The 16,744-nt window shown below is 39.5% G+C and overlaps 1 protein-coding gene across 3 annotated transcripts; it reads left to right on the top strand.

The window, feature by feature from the left end:
- Positions 1 to 8: 8 nt before the first annotated feature.
- On the top strand, positions 9 to 16,377 carry rx1 (retinal homeobox gene 1). Of its 3 annotated transcripts, XM_077608213.1 has the most exons (6): positions 9 to 101; positions 171 to 216; positions 7,635 to 7,747; positions 8,989 to 9,310; positions 13,212 to 13,456; positions 14,633 to 16,377. In XM_077608213.1, exons 4-6 carry the CDS (start codon positions 9,016 to 9,018, stop codon positions 15,083 to 15,085), a joined length of 993 nt encoding a protein of 330 aa, XP_077464339.1. In that variant the 5' UTR covers positions 9 to 101; positions 171 to 216; positions 7,635 to 7,747; positions 8,989 to 9,015; the 3' UTR covers positions 15,086 to 16,377. The 3 variants fall into 3 exon arrangements, with proteins under 3 accessions (XP_077464339.1, XP_077464340.1, XP_077464338.1); XM_077608214.1 differs by lacking the exons at positions 9 to 101; positions 171 to 216 and having other exon boundaries at positions 7,437 to 7,747; positions 8,967 to 9,310; XM_077608212.1 differs by lacking the exons at positions 9 to 101; positions 171 to 216 and having other exon boundaries at positions 7,443 to 7,747.
- Positions 16,378 to 16,744: the final 367 nt, after the last annotated feature.

The following is a 16,744-nucleotide window of genomic DNA, read 5'->3' as shown; positions in this document are numbered from 1 at the left end:
GACTTTGAACAGCAACTCTTCTCCTTGCAATGAAACATGCTGCCACGAAATGAAATGAAATAAAACATTTCATCCCTGAGCGATCAGTCAGTCTACATCAGGTAATAAAACATTTAAGGGCACCTAAGAAAGCACTTTGCTACTTACTGACCAATTTTCCTTTTTGATAGGTGTTCAGCAGGATTTCCAAGTCTTCCTGGCCTTCTCAAAGCAAAGGTAGGTGCCTGATTCCCCTTTTTCATAATCCTGCTGTGTAGATGTAGATTAATTACATCTGCTGTAATTAGGCTGCGACCACTTTAATTATTAAATTGTTATTGTACAGCAAGGTACATTTTATTAGTTAGATGTAATCGTTTATTCTTGGATGTGCCTTTAGAGAAGGGGAGTTTTTTGGGGGGGGTGAGAATATTGTATATTTTGTTTTAGTCTCATTTTATTGGGTATATTTCTGCAAAATTCTAACTTTTATTTCCCTTGAGCTCCTTATTGGTGTGCTTGTATCATACCTGTCAACCTCGGCCGATGGCTCCCTTTATTAATGATTGCAATTCCCCTTTATTAAGCGATAAAAAACCTTACAAATGCAACGCGGCAGATATTTACTCACAAAGGGCGCACTTAAAAGTCTAAAATGATCTCCAAAGTGGACGGGGTGCACAATCAGTATGCACAAAATTCAAGATTCTGTAGATGTCGCTGTATGACGCAGACAGCTTGACTGTCTGGCAATGTTCCCTCTAATTTTTTGTTTGTCTGGGCAGAAAGACAACCTCCCTGAGCACACTGAGTACCGGTGTGAGCAACATCATCATTGCTCGCTATGGGCACACACCAGTATCACACCTGCCATAAGCAGGTGCATGTCTACTACACATAAATGATTTAGTAATTATAAAATGTAATGATAAATATCTATGAATGGGCGTCCTCACAGCTAAATAAAATAAAAAAATGGGGATTTTATTTTTTGCGCTCCATATGATTTGCTGTGCGCAGAGAAGACGAGAGTAGTGCGCAATTGCGCACGCGCGCAGCTTAGAGGGAACATTGCAGTCTGGGTACATTGCTTGCTGACGCGCTATATTTATAGCGTGAAAAGGCAGATGGGTGAAACGTGCGCATATGCTTAAAGCATGACAATATTAGCGATCGCCGATGACGTTTTCGTCCGCTCTCAGTGACCGAGACGATCCGAAATAGGTGAAACAAGATCGGTTTTACAAAAAACGTAATTTAAAAAAATCCCGTACCAAATTTGTTACACAGTGTACACAATTTCAAATGATAAAAAAATATATAAAATACGGCAAAAAGGTATAAATTGACAAATTGTCTGCGCGGTGAGTTTGGCGAGTGTGTGTGTCAATGATTCTGTCCACAAGTGTGTTCGAAGGTAAATATTTGGCCACAGGGTGGCAATAAAGACCATTAGTTGTGATGTCACAACTCGGGCAATCCTGGTGGATTCTTAATCATTGTTTTATTTTAACATTATGTTTAGCTCCCCCCTCATCTTATGTTTGTTTTTTGACTCCCCCCTTTCTCAACTACGCCCCTTTACATTCTCAAACCGGCTCCCCCCATAAGCTCCGCCCCTGGTTTGGACGTCGATCATCTAAAGCCAATTAGTTAATAATAGTCATTCTTGCTCTCTGCCAAAGACATTAGCAAAAAGGATGGTCTAAATTACTCTTAAGGTATAAAACTTTAGTTAACCTCATATTTGCATATTGTAATTGATATGCATATCTTCCCCTGAGAGGCTCTGTAGCAGAAATGGGGAAAAAGATATTTTGCTGGTAGCCTAAAAGTAACATTACTTGAAGAGTCAGCAGAAAATGAAGTCCTTTTTTTGCTGCATTGTTGTCACATTGAATGAGCACGTCGAGGAGATTTAAATCGGTGTAAGCTCAGTATTTGTCTCTGTCCCGTGAGACGCAAACCCAAATTGAGGCTTGATCCTCATCACCCAATGCACCAGTATCCTGGAGCATTTGCTTCAATCTGTTTCATGTTTTTTTTCTTTCTCAAGACCAATAATAAGATGAGCTGCAATTTTCCACACAAGGATTTACTGTAAAATCAAATGTAACAAATGCTGATAATAATTAAAAAAAAGATTTCATGGGGTTGCATGAAGGATTTACTTTTCCTTGCTGTGTACTGGAGGCTTATTTTTGTGTCACAGGACATACTGGTGCTTTTATCCCACTGACCATATGTTAATGGGGCATCTAATACCTTCTAAGGTGGGCTTTCTACTTTACTTTGACAGAGAGTAAGCTGTCTAATTTCTTTTCACTCGTACTTCAAATCCCTCACACTATTTGTGGCTACATTATTCTGTGTATCTTTCACAATTGTTATTTTTTAGTTTTCATACGCGATATTCAATATTAATGATAAGACTTTTTTCGTAGTTTTGATACAAGTTTAGTAGTTTGGTAAAAACTGGGGAAGTAAACTACTAAAGATTCGTAGTATTTGCCAGCTCTGTAATCGTTAAATACAGGGCTTCATTTATATAATTGGAGTAAAGCAGTTGTGTAGATTACCTTCAACCCGCTCAGAACTGTTTATTTTAGCTCACGATGTGTTTTAATGCCAGAAATTAGATTATGTAAAGGCTTGAGACCTGTGACCCCCACGTCACTGGACGAGCTCTGTTTTTATAAGACACTTACTGGGTAAAAACATTTGCCAATTTGAAAAAAAAAAACTGGATTAATGTATTGCTGTTCTAAGAAAAATAACGGTATTATTGCAAAAAAAAAATACATTTAAAGACTTTGGTGTGCTAAGATTATTAATATAACTATCGTGATGATTCAAATATTAAATTTGGAGATAAATGTTTACATTTGTGTGCATGCGTAGCTTTGTATTCTAAATGCTTAAAAATTGTTGAAGGCAATAATGAAGTGAATCGAGTCATTGAGCTTTTTGTTAACAAAAATCAAATCATACTCTGAATTAATCAAGAAATCCACAGTTTCTCAATAATTCAGTGCCAATTTTAAGAATGCTCCAGCATTGAAAAGACTTAAAACTGAATTGTCATCATTTGACATTAAAAGTCTTAATATTTTCTCAAAGTTCTAATTTACAAGAACAATAATAGACAATATTCAAATAGGCCACAGAAAATTTAGGCCTCAATGTAAAGAAGACAAAAAAAGAACCCCTAATGTTTATACCCTTCTGTGTTGGTAAAAGTTTTTTCCCCCCTTCGTTAAAAGCACTAGTGAATCACATGAGCGTCACCTTCGCTAGCTCACTCTTCCCTCTTTTTATTCAAGCGCCATCCCCCCTCTGGCTGTCTGTCCACCACTCGGGGTAAGCTGACACTGCGCATTTACACGTTAGCTGCTTTTACCTTTAATAGGATCAGTGCGACTTATGTTGTCATTTGATAAAACCAAGCAGCTTGAAAACTACACTGCTGCCCCCTTAGCCAATTTATGTGCAGGATAACGGGCAAACAGTAGGAGGACAAAGATTTGTAAGAGCAAAATTGGAACGGGATAATCACCGCAATCTTGTTGGCACTGAGGGAAATGACGTTTAAATTGCAATCATTTATGGCTTTCTTTTCCTTACTAAGGAATGAATTCAGGCCAGGTTTTGCAGGGCAGGAAACCACTTAAATGTTCCTGTTCTTTCTTGACACACATTTGACAACACTACATCGCATTCCGATACTCGCAACCAATGCAAAAGCCCACAGGTAATAAAATTAGTGGCGATGTTGCTGTATTTTTCACCCTTTGCGTAATATTTGAACACAAATTGTGATGCAACACATGTAGCCAGACAGTATAGGAATAATCACAGGGGCATATTCTTTATCACCTGCAAAAAATAGCTATTATTGCAGCTTGATCAGTAGTTATCACCATCTTTTTCATCTACAATATGTACGTCTATATATTTTACATGGCCAAATTGCTCTTACCAGAAGGAACTTTAGATTAAATTTAATTGTGAATTTAGTTTTTCTTACGGTGCTTAAAGTAGACCAATGGTAGAATGCTTTTTTGCCCTCTATATTTAGTTTATAGAAAAGTCCTCATTAGGCTCGCAGGTACACTACAGTCTATCCGATTAGACTTTGGGCAAGTTCCATGGCAATTTAGGCTGTAATTACCGTAATTACTCGAATATAACACGCAGGTTTTTGCAAAATAATTAATTCCAATAGTTGGGGGTGCGTGTTATAATCAAAAACTAATTTTTTTTTTTTTTTTTTTTTTTTTTTTTTTTTGTGTCTTGTTACATGGCCCTTAGCCTGGTGCTTTTTCTTGCCAAATAAATTGAATTGAAATTGAATTGAATAAAATAAATTACAAATTTTCGATCGAAAAAAGCATTGTCAAACTCACTTTGACGCACGGATTTTACGTCATCTCGTAGAGCCGACGCACGGATTTTACGTCATCTCGTGAAGCCGACGCACGGATTTTACGTCATCTCGTAAAGCCGAGACCACCACTGCCCCCCTCTAGCCTCGTACCCGTCTCAGTTCACCCTCTCTCAGTTCAGTGTTATAATCAATAACTAAAATAAATTACAAATTTTCGATCGAAAAAAGCATTGTCAAACTCACTTTGACGCACGGATTTTACGTCATCTCGTAAAGCCAATCGGATGATGTGTTGTGGGAGGAAGAGGAAGTGGATGAAGGAAGCGTGGACGTTGATAGGATTCTCAACGAAGAGATGTATGAGAGGACAGACAAAGAGAGAGAGGAACTTTTCATTTGAAGGATTCTAATGAATAAATTTGTTTGAACAAAACAATCGTGAAACGAAGAAAAAAAGGTAAGATTTCTGATTTTCGTCAGCGGGAAATTTTAGGTGCGCACTATATTCGAGTACTGCGTTTTTCCAGATTTTTTTGGCCCAAAGTTATACCTGCGTGTTATTTTCGAGTGCGCGTTATATTCGAGTAATTACGGTACTCAAACATCTATTCATTCAGCTCATTTAGTTTCCTCTCACTACACTACTGTTGTTATTCAAATAATTACCGTATTTTCTCGCATATTAGCTGCCTCCGCATATAAGCCGTACTCTTAAAATTGGCTTAAAATCGTTGAATTTTACAATTTCTCTCATGCAAGATGCCCTGTGATTCATAATATTCACCTCCATATTCATGGTTTTAATAGGGAGTACAAATGTGTTACTTTGAAGGGAAAATCTTAAGAAAAATCATCGCACATGGTATTTCTGAGATACTATATGAATCTAAAGGATCGTCTGCGGATTGCACATTCCAAAAGGGTGTTGTCTGCACGTAAAAAAAATCAAAAAGGAAGTCATGTGAGCAGTACAACCAGGAAGTGTGTCTTTAGCAGTCTGGTTTGTCATCCCTAGGTACTAGATAAGATGGTGGCGCCCTGAGCGAGCAATGGCAGGCACAAATGAGTTTTTTCACATTTTATGGAAGATGTTTTTTTTCTTGAATTTCTTTCATGGACATCAAAATACATTTTGCTAAGCGTTTTATCTGTTCATCCTTTCTCAATTTTGAAATAAATGACCCTATCGGCCACATTGTCTTGCATTATGGCGTTTCGTCATTGTAACTCTGCAGTTTCGTGCCTATCGAGTCTGACTTATGCACATATAAGCCGTACCCTCGATTCAGTCATTTTTTATTTAGCGACAAATACGGCGTATTTGCGAGAAGAGGACATGCATCTATTGTGAAACGCGCCGTTGGCTCAGCAAACTAATCTCTAATGAAGTTAATGTAAAGTACATCATAGATGGGATGCATTTAACTCACTTGTTGGCAGAACAAAATCAAGACAATCACAATCACTGTCTTTCGCACTAGGTAGCATCCTTAATTTAGGGTCTGATAGTTTATACCTGTAAACACTTGGGCAGCCTCTCTAGTAAATGTTCTCCTTTTAACTTTATCTTTAGATTTGCTTGAGGTCAACGGAAATCTCTTTAGTGTCTTTAGAGTCATGGCTGATTTCTAGGACACTAAGCTGGCATCAGCTTCTTCAACTCTGTTGGCCTCCTTGTTTGAAGCCGACACTTGTCTCGAGCTTTTTTGTCGTTTGGAATGTTGTGGAAATTGGCCTTCCATTTAAAACTTGTTTCTTTTCTGTACTGTATTTTAATGCATAAGCCATCTTAGGCAAACTTATACAGCGTTAGTGTTTTTGTCAAATCGGACACGTGACCAGATCGCTGTGAAGTATATGACATTTTTATTTAATTATTTAGTGTTTGTAAGATGATTTTTGGGCTATAAGCGTCAAGGTTCAAAGCACGGTAAGAAGTTTATTGTCCGAAGATTGATTGGTGGCTAATTGAGTCTACAGTTAAGTGACAGTTGGTGTGGCCTTAAGTGATCTTATGTAATGTAAAGACTTACATTAGCATTACACTACTATACTGTGCTCTGTGTTGTAAAATCATTACATTTTCGGGCTGTCTTGCCTGGAACATTTTTTTTTTAATTTAAATGGATAATTTATGAATGATTGAAATGCCAGAATGCAAATGCATTCAATCAAATTTACAAATAATACAACGAAAAATAAGCAGAAAATATATCTTTGGCTAAATTGGAACTGCTACGAAATGTGATTAAAATTGCATTTTTGGGTGTTTTGTTTGTAAAGTGTTAATGTCTCACCCGACCAGTGGTTAGCACGTTTTCCTTAGATCGAGTGTTCAATCTCTGATGGGTTTTGATCTTCCTATGTGAAGTTTGTATGTTCTCCCTGTGCCTGCGTGGGTTTTCTCTGGGTATGTAAATGCCACACGTCAAATCAAAGAACAGAACAGTCTATAATGAAAATGCTGTCCTCCAGATTGAACCTTTAAAAGCTCTCAGGTCGGCTACTCTAAGATTACCGGCTCTTCTCCAGGGTTTAAACTAAATATGGCGAAGCTGGCCTGAGCTAATATGCTGCCCAAATTGGGAATCGCTCAATGAGATAAGATAACTAACACAATTCAGCATTTTTTTTGTATATTTTCTACAGTTTTAGCTATTAAAATCAGAAGTTGGTGAATTGTGTAAATATTTTGACCAATAAGAAGAGTTTCGTGTTCTGAATGAACTGAACTCACAGGTGCTACAGTAGTACCTGTGTGACATAATTAGCATTTATAATATGAATGTAGTGATTTGACAACTATACTCTGTTTGATTTTTCAGGCTAAGGATCACTTCTTAGCAAATCACTCATGTTTGGACTCTCAAGTGTTCTAATGTCCAAGTTTCCTCTCCGGTTGTGCCGAGTGAAAACTTTGAGCGCATCTTTTGTCCCGAAGACAAAGAATTTCTTAAAAGAATGTCTTGCGCTGGACTTCATTAGACGAGGCCTCCTCCTGTGGCCGTCAATGAAATTGCCATTTAATACAATTAGTAGAGCCGAAAACAGCTGCCAATCACTCTTAAAGGGGAAGGATTCCAATTAATAACCCTCTTGGTAATCCCCTCGTTTCACCTCCCACCAGCCTTGACCACCTCTCCCTCTCGCTTCCTCCCGCCTCCCCTTTACTCTTCTTCTTTCTGCAGGGCACGCTGGCTGAAACTTTTTTTTTTCCACCCACACGCCGCTACGAGGCTTTTGTTTTGTTATATTTTATTTTTTTAAGGGATGCAAGGTGAGCTCAGGCTGCGGAGTCAGCGTGTAAAGTGGATCCCGCGGGAGTGAATGTGGAAGAAAGAACTATCAGAAACTGAGCAACACGTTTACTTGTAGCAGCAGGTAAGCCATGTGCTTTATTTGAAGGGTTAATTTTTTTCCGTCTTGTATGAGCTTGTTCTGGATTTTTAAGTTGCATAAAGAGGAGGAGAAAATAGCATTTGTTTTAAGTACGCTCAGGTTTTACTGACATATTTAGTTCAAATGGGTGTAATGATTTGGTACATGCAGGAGTGTATCATTCGGAAATGGATATTGTTTTATTATAATTTAGTCCTTTTTCTTCAGCTGCTCTCAATGCCCTGGCAGTAAGTCAATCTTCTTTAAAAAATAAATAAATAAATAAATAAAAAGAAAAATTAAATTGTTATTATGGATTATAGCCAAAGTCCCTTTCTGTTTTATGAATGTTAATAGTTTTAATAATAATTGAGACCTGGTAACCATATAGATGAACATCACATTTTTTGGTCACTTAGTCCACACTTTAATGTCAAATGTTATTATTGTGGCCTACGTGACCCAAAATGTGATGTTTATCTAAGTAGAAAAAGTCTTTGAGGTTCAGTTTTGTTTTGTTTTTTATTACAAAAAAGGTTATTTTCCCAATAAAGTGAATACAAAAATGTAACATTGTGAATCAAGTATATGCTAACCAATGTAAATTAGTTCCATTGTATAAGGCAAATAAAAGACTGGCTATATTATTAGATGTTTATATTTAGAAATACGTTAATTGAAAAAGTCATATCAAATGTTTAAACAAAAACGCCAGACGGTTACTACAGGTGTGTACAAATTTGTAAAAAAAAAAGATTTATAGCATATATAGTATACACTAAGAAATACTGGTTTATCAAATCATTAAAAATAATTTTTCAGTTCAAATACTTCACATGGAAAATTGTGGAATATTTATTTGTTCAATTTGTGTAATGCAGAATCATAAAATGTGTGACGTGCAATATGCGGATAAAATTAACTATGAATAAAAATGATATGAATAATTATGTAGTGTCAAATATCAGTCTCAATAAGTGATGGATGAATATTTCTCCTATCCACCAAATTCTTAAAATTCATAGTTTGGTGGTGCAGAGACTGATGAATGCTTAAAATCAACAGTGAGGATTTGCCAACTTTGAAAGTCGGGGTCGGAGGGGGTATACCTTAGGACCCCCCGCCACAGTGGGCAGCTAAGCGGGTTTAAGCGCACGTCAGGCCTCCTCCGAGGTAACGAGGTGATCTCTGACCTCCCATTTGCGCCTGCTCGTTCAATTAGACCTCCTCCCCTCTGGCCGCAGGAGCCGCTGAAGGGCCCGCACGCTCGGATGCATTTATCACTGGATACCATGAGCATGGTGGACGACAGCTGCCTCTCGCCCAGCAACTTCCACGACTTGGCCAAAGGCGGAGGCGTCGCGGTGGGGGGCCACGTCCACAGCATCGACGTCATCCTCGGATTCAGTAAAGACCAGGATTCCCTGCTCGGCCCCGCCGGGGTCCCGGGGCCTCAGAAGGTGGGCGTCGAGGGCCTGGCCGAGCCTGGGAAGCAGCACGAGTCCCACCCGTCCTACAGTGGACAACTTCAAGACGACAGCTCAGAGCAGCAGCACCAGTATCAGGGTGAGAGCTCCACACATTCCTATTTTTTTAGGTAAACTTGCTGAGTGACATTAGATAAAATTCAGTGGCAGTGGTGATTAATAGACGGAGATGAACCAATTTGATTGAAATGGAACTCCAACGCCTCATCAAAAGGCAACGAAAAAAACTCATAGAAATCATGCCCTCCCCAAAAATGTAACTAATATTTTGTTTTTTTTTCTCTTTATTGTGTATTTTGGGGCTGTTACGGCTTATACGCCGGTGCGACTTACAGTCCAGAAATACATATTTTTTTTAAAAAAGGCAACGAAAAAAACACAGAAATCATGCCCTCCCCAAAAATGTAACTTATATATTGTTTTGTTCTCTTTATTGTGTATTTTGGGGCTGTTACGGCTTATACGCCGGTGCGACTTATAGTCCAGAAATACGTCTTTTTAAAAAAAATGTGGCTTTGTGGCCAGAAAATACAGCACTATGAGCTCATTTTATTTTGCAACCCTAAGAATGACTTCAAACTCACTGATGAAATGTAATCATCCAAAAAAAGATTTTCATTCATGTCAAATGTGTTGACACCGTAGCCAGCTTTCAAATCAACATTCTGCCATGTCGGTCGTGTTGCATTAAGTGATCTGTATGGCCTGAGATTGGGAGATAAATCACAGAACAAGATGGTGCATTGGGTTTATGCCCCCAAATCCCAATCCCATCTCCTTGTGGAATTCCCCCCTAATCTTCTCTTCTCTTGTGTGCTGATTAGAATGCACGAGCCTCGGTTGGGCGATCGCCGTAATGTTGCGCGGATGTTTAATCTGAAGCCATCGTCACATCTGACAGGTGGTCGACAGGACAGACAAATATTCATTTCCGTGAATTTGACAGGAGTACATGCTTTCATGCATGGATTCAAATTTGGGCTTTATCCTCACATAAATGTGTTTTTCAAAATATTTTTTGGATTTCCAGCACAACAAGCGGCAATCAAAGCCCTAAACGTGAGGCCTTTCCAGCCAATAAAAAAAGCTTGACAAATGTAGTTTCCAAAAACATCATAAAAACAACAATTATAATTTCGTCTTCAAAATTGTTGAATGTAATAAAGCAGGGGTGTCAGACTCGGGTTGGTTCGTGGGCCGCTTTAACGTCAACCTGATTTCACATGGGCCGGACCATTTTAGATATAAAATTTAGATTTTTTTTAATAAATGGATTAAAAGAACTGGATTAAAAGCCCTGAATATTCATTTTTTTATAGATCTAAAACAATGTTCATTTTAGCTTTTTAAAATATATTTTTAGATTTTACAAAATGATTTTTGAACTAAAAACACAAAAAATGATTAAAAAATTACAATTATTGATTTAAAAGGGGGGAATCAGGAAATTTAATATACATCTATACTCTTCATTTTAATTTGATCCTAAAACAGAAAGTCGGCAATCATGATTTACTTTCCCGGGCCACACAAAATGATACGGCCGGCCAGATTTGGCCCCCGGGCCGCCACTTTGACATGTGTAATAAAGTGTCAACGGTTGATTAGGTCAATACAGATCAATGGTAAATTTGCTTTATTTGGTGTATATATATTCAGTATAGGTGGAAGAGTGGCTAACACTTCGGCCTTCTGAGTTCTAAAACCAAGGGTTCAATCCCGGGTTCGGACTTTCCTGTGTGGAGTTGTGTGATATCCCCGAGCTTGCGTGGGTTTTCTCAGGGTTCTCCGCTTTGCTCCCATATCCCAAAAACATGGAGGGTAGGCTGGTTGAACACTCCAAATTAGATGAGTGTGAGCGTGAATGGTTGTCCGTATCCTTGTGCCCTGTGATTGGCTGGCGTGGTCTCCCCCCACCTGGTGCCCATAGTTAGATGGGATAGGCTCCAACACCCCCAGCCACCCTTGTGAGGATAAGCGGTGTGGAAAATGCATGAATGAATATTTAGAATAATCATCAGTAACAGGTTTGCAACTCTATACCAATATTAGTTTTTACTTATGAGTAAAAGCTAACGGTTTAGCTTTTAATGCTACTTGTGGCCAAATCCGATACGGTCCGATACTTCACTTGTACTGGGCAACGATACCGAGTGTCGCATCGGCACATCGCTAGTTTTGAAGAATACGTCATTTGGCTTTTAGCGATGCACGTACAACCACAGAGATGACATCACTCCTTTTGTACCGTACGCCACCATCGCGGCGAAGTCAGGCCACTTCCCCTCGGATGGGCAACTTTTCCCAAGTTGGACGTCACTGGCCCCCACCTAGGCCTAAATTCCCCGCTTCCCCGCTTCCCCACCCTCGTGCGCTTGCTGATAAACAGTGGGCAGCCTTCAGACCGGTGGCTGAGATGGGCTGACAGGCACAAGAGCTAGTCGCTGAACCACACCCGACCTCGGGCCTTTGTCCCAGCCCGGCCTTTGTCATGGCTGCTTAATGAGAGCTGGATAAACCGAGATCCGCATCCAGCATTGTCGCCGCCTGCGCTCCAGCTCGCCACTTGAAAGAACGCCACGACCCCTGCTTTTATGTGCCACCGGCGCGGCTCATTCACAGAAAACAAGGCGGCTGCTACATGGCCCACTTGTTTAGTTTTTCGAAACAATGATGTCATCCGGGCTGCCGAGTGGAACGTTCTTAATGAATGTAATCAACTGTTCATTTCTGACTTGTGAACTGTCTCTGACGCAAGGCAGTATTAAATGGGGAGGGAAAAAAATTGCCGGTGGATTTACTCGGTGTAAAATCTGAGTTGGTTTAGTTCAACACAAAGATTTTTGTTGTATGGGTGGCGGCAGGTTGATAAGTCGGATAATTCGGTGGATGGCGTCGTTAGCTAACTGATGAGGTTAACTAGTTGTGCATTTTATTCACTTTTTTGGGCAATATCATGATTTCCGAATAAACTCTCTTCAGAAACTTTCACTTCATGTTTTGTGTCCTGAAGTGTTTTGAGTATGCTTAAGGTAAGCAGAAATTTAATTTTTTTAAATAAAATACCCCCAACTTGCCTAATTTCAACCTTCTTTCAGAATATTGCAGATATCGGATGTAAAATGCAATACCCTGGGTGACAGGTTGGCGGGGCTAATTTTACGTTAATGATCAAAATTTGATTTCTAAGTTCAAGTGAATTATCATGTTTCAGTGAATTAAATGATTGCTGCCAGATCTTCCAGTTGAAACGGACTGGATGCTCTCAAAGCCCAAACCCCTAAATGTAAAATAGTTAGGATTCCATTTCGATTTAAAGCTTTGGAAATCCTAAACCCATTTAATTGTAAGTGTATGTATTTGTAGTCCAACTGTAAAACAATTCTGCTTAGTATACTTCTATGTCTAATACTTGGTGGTAGTATCCAGGCCAGAGCATTTAGTTTTGTCGGGTATACTTTGGGAGGAGATAAAGAGTGGAAACAAGTTTAACAAATCCGATCAGGAGTGTTTATGAACCTCATTGAGGTTGAGAGGATTGACGGCTTCACTCATCTACAGTTGCTTAATGATGCATGTGTCCAACTAATGGCTTCTTGTCTGGATAATATAACACTACTCTTAGGTACGTGCATTCTTGATCCTCTGGGGAGAAAAAAAAAAACTAAATATAGCTTTCTGCTGCGCCTTCTATCAGTAATTTTATCACCACCATTTCAGCTGTTGTATTTTTTATATATAATGTCCAATGCTGTGAAGTGATTTTTTTTTTCACCGTCAATGGAAGCATCACAGGAACACTTTTAAATAAAAAGAGGGATCAAGAACCAAATTAAACTTAACTCAAAGCAGGTTACTCAGTGGCACCATTGGGTTTTTAAAATAACACTCCTCTGACGAGCCACTTACCAAATTTATAAAGGCAGATATGTCAAATGAAAGCATATGATTAAAGTCCTAGCTCTCGTGTGTTTGTGCAGATGACGATCTGTTTAGCAACAAGTGCGAGGAGGATCTGAGGAAGAGCGCCGAGAGCGACGAGGCCAGGTCGCCCGACCCGTGTAAGGACGATCAACCCAAGAAAAAGCATCGGCGCAACCGCACCACGTTCACCACCTACCAGCTGCACGAGCTGGAGCGTGCCTTCGAGAAATCCCACTACCCTGACGTGTACAGCCGCGAAGAGCTGGCCATGAAAGTCAACCTACCCGAAGTCAGAGTTCAGGTAGGACGCACATACATCCACAAATAGGATTTTTTTTGCTAGCGGTGCTCGACTCTGGCGCTCAAAACTCACTTGGGATCCTAACTCTGTTAGGTAAACATTGTTATAGGATAGCAGTTGTGTGCCAACAAGCCATGGGCCTCGCTTGCCAAATCCAGTGATTGGACTAGATACTAATTAGTGGTGTGTTTCCAAACATCTTAGCCTGTTAAATTGTAAAAAAAAAATAAGAATAATAATTACGTCCCAATGTAAGGGAGTTTTTTCGGACTATAAGTCGCACTAGTCAAAAAATGCACAATGAAAGGGGAAAAAAACATTCATTAAAAACACATTTTTTGTCGCAGGCTACGTCGTAGTTTCGGTTTCATCCAGGGGGCCGTTATGTCTTCCAACTAGGCTGCCAAAATTTATCGATTGAATTGACAGCTTTTCCGATCATGCTGATCGATAGATTATTTTGGGAGATTCAAATTATAGTACAAATGTTCTCCAATTAATGATTTAAAAAAAGGGAAATTTTCCCTATACATCTATAATCTTCATTTGAATTTGGTCATAAAACAGAAAGTCGCCACTCATCATTTAATTTCTCGGGCCGCACAAAATGATGCGGCGGACCAAATTTGGCCCGCTGTCCGCCACTTTGACACCCTTGCACTGAAGAATGTCACATTTCAAAGGGAGTTTCATTTGATAAAAATCCAATAAAAAGAGCAGATTTGTTATCTTGAAAGGAATTGAAAATAAAAAAACGCTATTAAAGAGAAAACAGGCTTGATAGAATCATTAAAAAAAGTTTTTGAAAAGTAATAGATATGTCGATCACATCAGTTCTTTTCTGCCATTTGAATTTGGCTGTATAATCAATGATACTCAGACCAGCTTGTTGACAATCCGAGGATTGGAAAATGTCGACATCATTGAATCAAATAAATAAATCTCATTCTGTAAGGACTAATCTGAAGTATAATTGGTTGAATAAATAGTCCCTTAGCTAATATCGTTTCTTACATCAGCCAGCATGACTGATTTATTGGACGTGTCAACTCATACAGGCTGATTGGTACAAACTAAAATTAAAAACAAAAAAACACCACACATTCCCTGGAAAAAGTGTCCCAGTGGAAAAGCAGTATAAAAAAAAAACATTCACAGCACATTTTCAATCCGCAGGTGTGGTTTCAGAACCGCAGAGCTAAATGGAGGCGTCAGGAGAAAATGGACGCCAGCACCATGAAGCTCCACGAGCCACCCATGCTCTGCTTCAACCGCCCGGCGCCGGTCCACAGTACCATGGGACCCATGAGCAACTCCCTGCCCTTGGACCCATGGTTGGCGTCCCCCTTGTCCAGCGGCACGCCGGTCCACGGCATCCCGGGTTTCATGAGCCCGACGCAAGGGCTCCAGCCCAACTACCCCGGGCACGGCTTCCTCAACTCCAACCCGCACCCCTCCGTGGGGCAGGGGATGCAAAGTATGGCTCCGCCCCCTTACCAGTGCCCGGCGCCGTACCCCGACAAGTTCCCGTTGGAGGACTTGGACCAGCGCACTTCCAGTATCGCGGCACTGAGGATGAAAGCCAAGGAACACATCCAGTCCATGGATAAAACTTGGCTACCCATGTGACCGCCAAGAGCCAATGACAATCGAGCGGGGACGTTAGCCGCTATGAGAAGGAAAATGACTCTTTTTACGTTTTTATTATTTCTGTTCTTTGTTTTTTTTTTATAACTCAAGGACAACAAGGATGAGTTTTCAAACTTTTCTTTGGAAAGCGTGGCCATAGTTGCCGTTTCCATCGGTTAACATTCATTTGACGTACTTTTGCTTTTTATTTGTTACTCTTCATCACGTTCCTCTTCCTCTTTTCATTGCGAAATTCTTTTATTTTAATTGAATTCGAGTCAATTGCAAATTTTTTAATGAGCTTTTCAGACTGGTGAGTATAAAGGAGTTTTAGAGCCACGCTGAGAAAAGGATTTTTGGAACACTATTTAAAATTTTTGGGAGATAATTTATGCCTCTAAAATAACAATTAGAATTTTCATAATTTCATGTTTGTTTGTTTTTTTTTAAAGAAAATCCAATATTGGAAAATGCAAACTTGAATATATTTTTAAATGACCCCAACAACCCCCCAAAAATCATCAGATTTTTCAATAACTTAAATTTTTATTGGGAAAAGTTAACTAGTTTTGTTCTCAAATCATGGCTTGAATTTTAATCAAATTACAAATGCAGATTTTTTTGTTTTTCTGTCCTGACATATTTTCCCACAAATTCTTCAACTTCAATTTAAAAAAAGAAAAACAAAAAAAACTGCAAACATACCCTTTGCATGTAACTTTTTAACAACAAATTCTGATACTCATCATTCATTTTATTTTCTATACAAAAAGACAACTATACATTCATTAGCTACATTAGCACGTACAGTTAAGCCTGAGGTAAGACGGCAACATGGTAATATGCCCAAAAAATAATCATAATAATTATGCACAGTTGCTTTTTTGGTACGCCGTCATGGTTTGATGAGGGAGGAACGGAATGTAGCAACAACAAAAAAAAGGGGCGCAAGGAAGAAAAAAAAACATTAGTTTTGCTTCATTTCTTGTGCTCGAGTGGCCGTTGGAGGAGAAAGGCTGTTTGGCAGTTCAGTGTACGTTCGGGGCAGCACTGTGTGATGCATCACCCCACATAGTTCAGCCTTTGTTCGGCACAATTGATCCAAGTGGATTCTCTTTGTCTGCACTTGAGCCGGGGAGGGTCTCGGGCACCAGCAAATAGGAACCTCGGAACCATTTGTGCTTCGTCTCCCAATCAAAACATTGATAAGAGCGCCGGTGATCGCCAGTGACACCATCTTGGTCTTGTCCATCTGTCCATGAGTTTGTCTTCATTGGTCGGTGAGGTAAAGACACTCGGTAACTGATGCTCATTTTTTATTTGGATGGTGTTTTTTTAGGAATTGAGAGGTGTCCAACTGTTTTTTTGTTGGAGGCCGCATCGCAGTTATGGTTTTCCTGGGGGTGTTAAACTAACTTTGGTTTGCGGGCCATATTAATGCACACTAGGTCTCATGTGGGTCAAATTGTTTAATTTTTTGCCCAAAAAGTTAACTTACTTGCTGACATTGAGGTTCATGGATTGGATTGGATAACTTTTTTCATCCCGTATATGGGAAATTTCATTGTGACAGTAGCAGAGGGTGATTAGACAGAACAACAAAGCAAAAGCACAAAGTACAAAGCAAATCAAAGTAAATGGGATCATTAAGATGGATGG

This window comes from Stigmatopora argus, chromosome 8 (assembly GCF_051989625.1).
Source record: "Stigmatopora argus isolate UIUO_Sarg chromosome 8, RoL_Sarg_1.0, whole genome shotgun sequence".
NCBI classification, from domain to species: domain Eukaryota; kingdom Metazoa; phylum Chordata; class Actinopteri; order Syngnathiformes; family Syngnathidae; genus Stigmatopora; species Stigmatopora argus.
The sequence above is the reverse complement of the archived record's forward strand: the minus strand, read 5'-3'. Positions and strand labels throughout refer to the sequence as shown.

What these genes read in the sequence shown, in the direction of transcription:
- rx1 (XM_077608213.1), top strand. Translation starts at nt 9,016, where the DNA reads ATGCATTTATCACTGGATACCATGAGCATGGTGGACGACAGCTGCCTC. An exon ending in GCAGCAGCACCAGTATCAGG is followed by an intron (nt 9,311 to 13,211) that starts GTGAGAGCTCCA and finishes GTGTTTGTGCAG; the next exon opens with ATGACGATCTGTTTAGCAAC. An exon ending in TACCCGAAGTCAGAGTTCAG is followed by an intron (nt 13,457 to 14,632) that starts GTAGGACGCACA and finishes TTCAATCCGCAG; the next exon opens with GTGTGGTTTCAGAACCGCAG.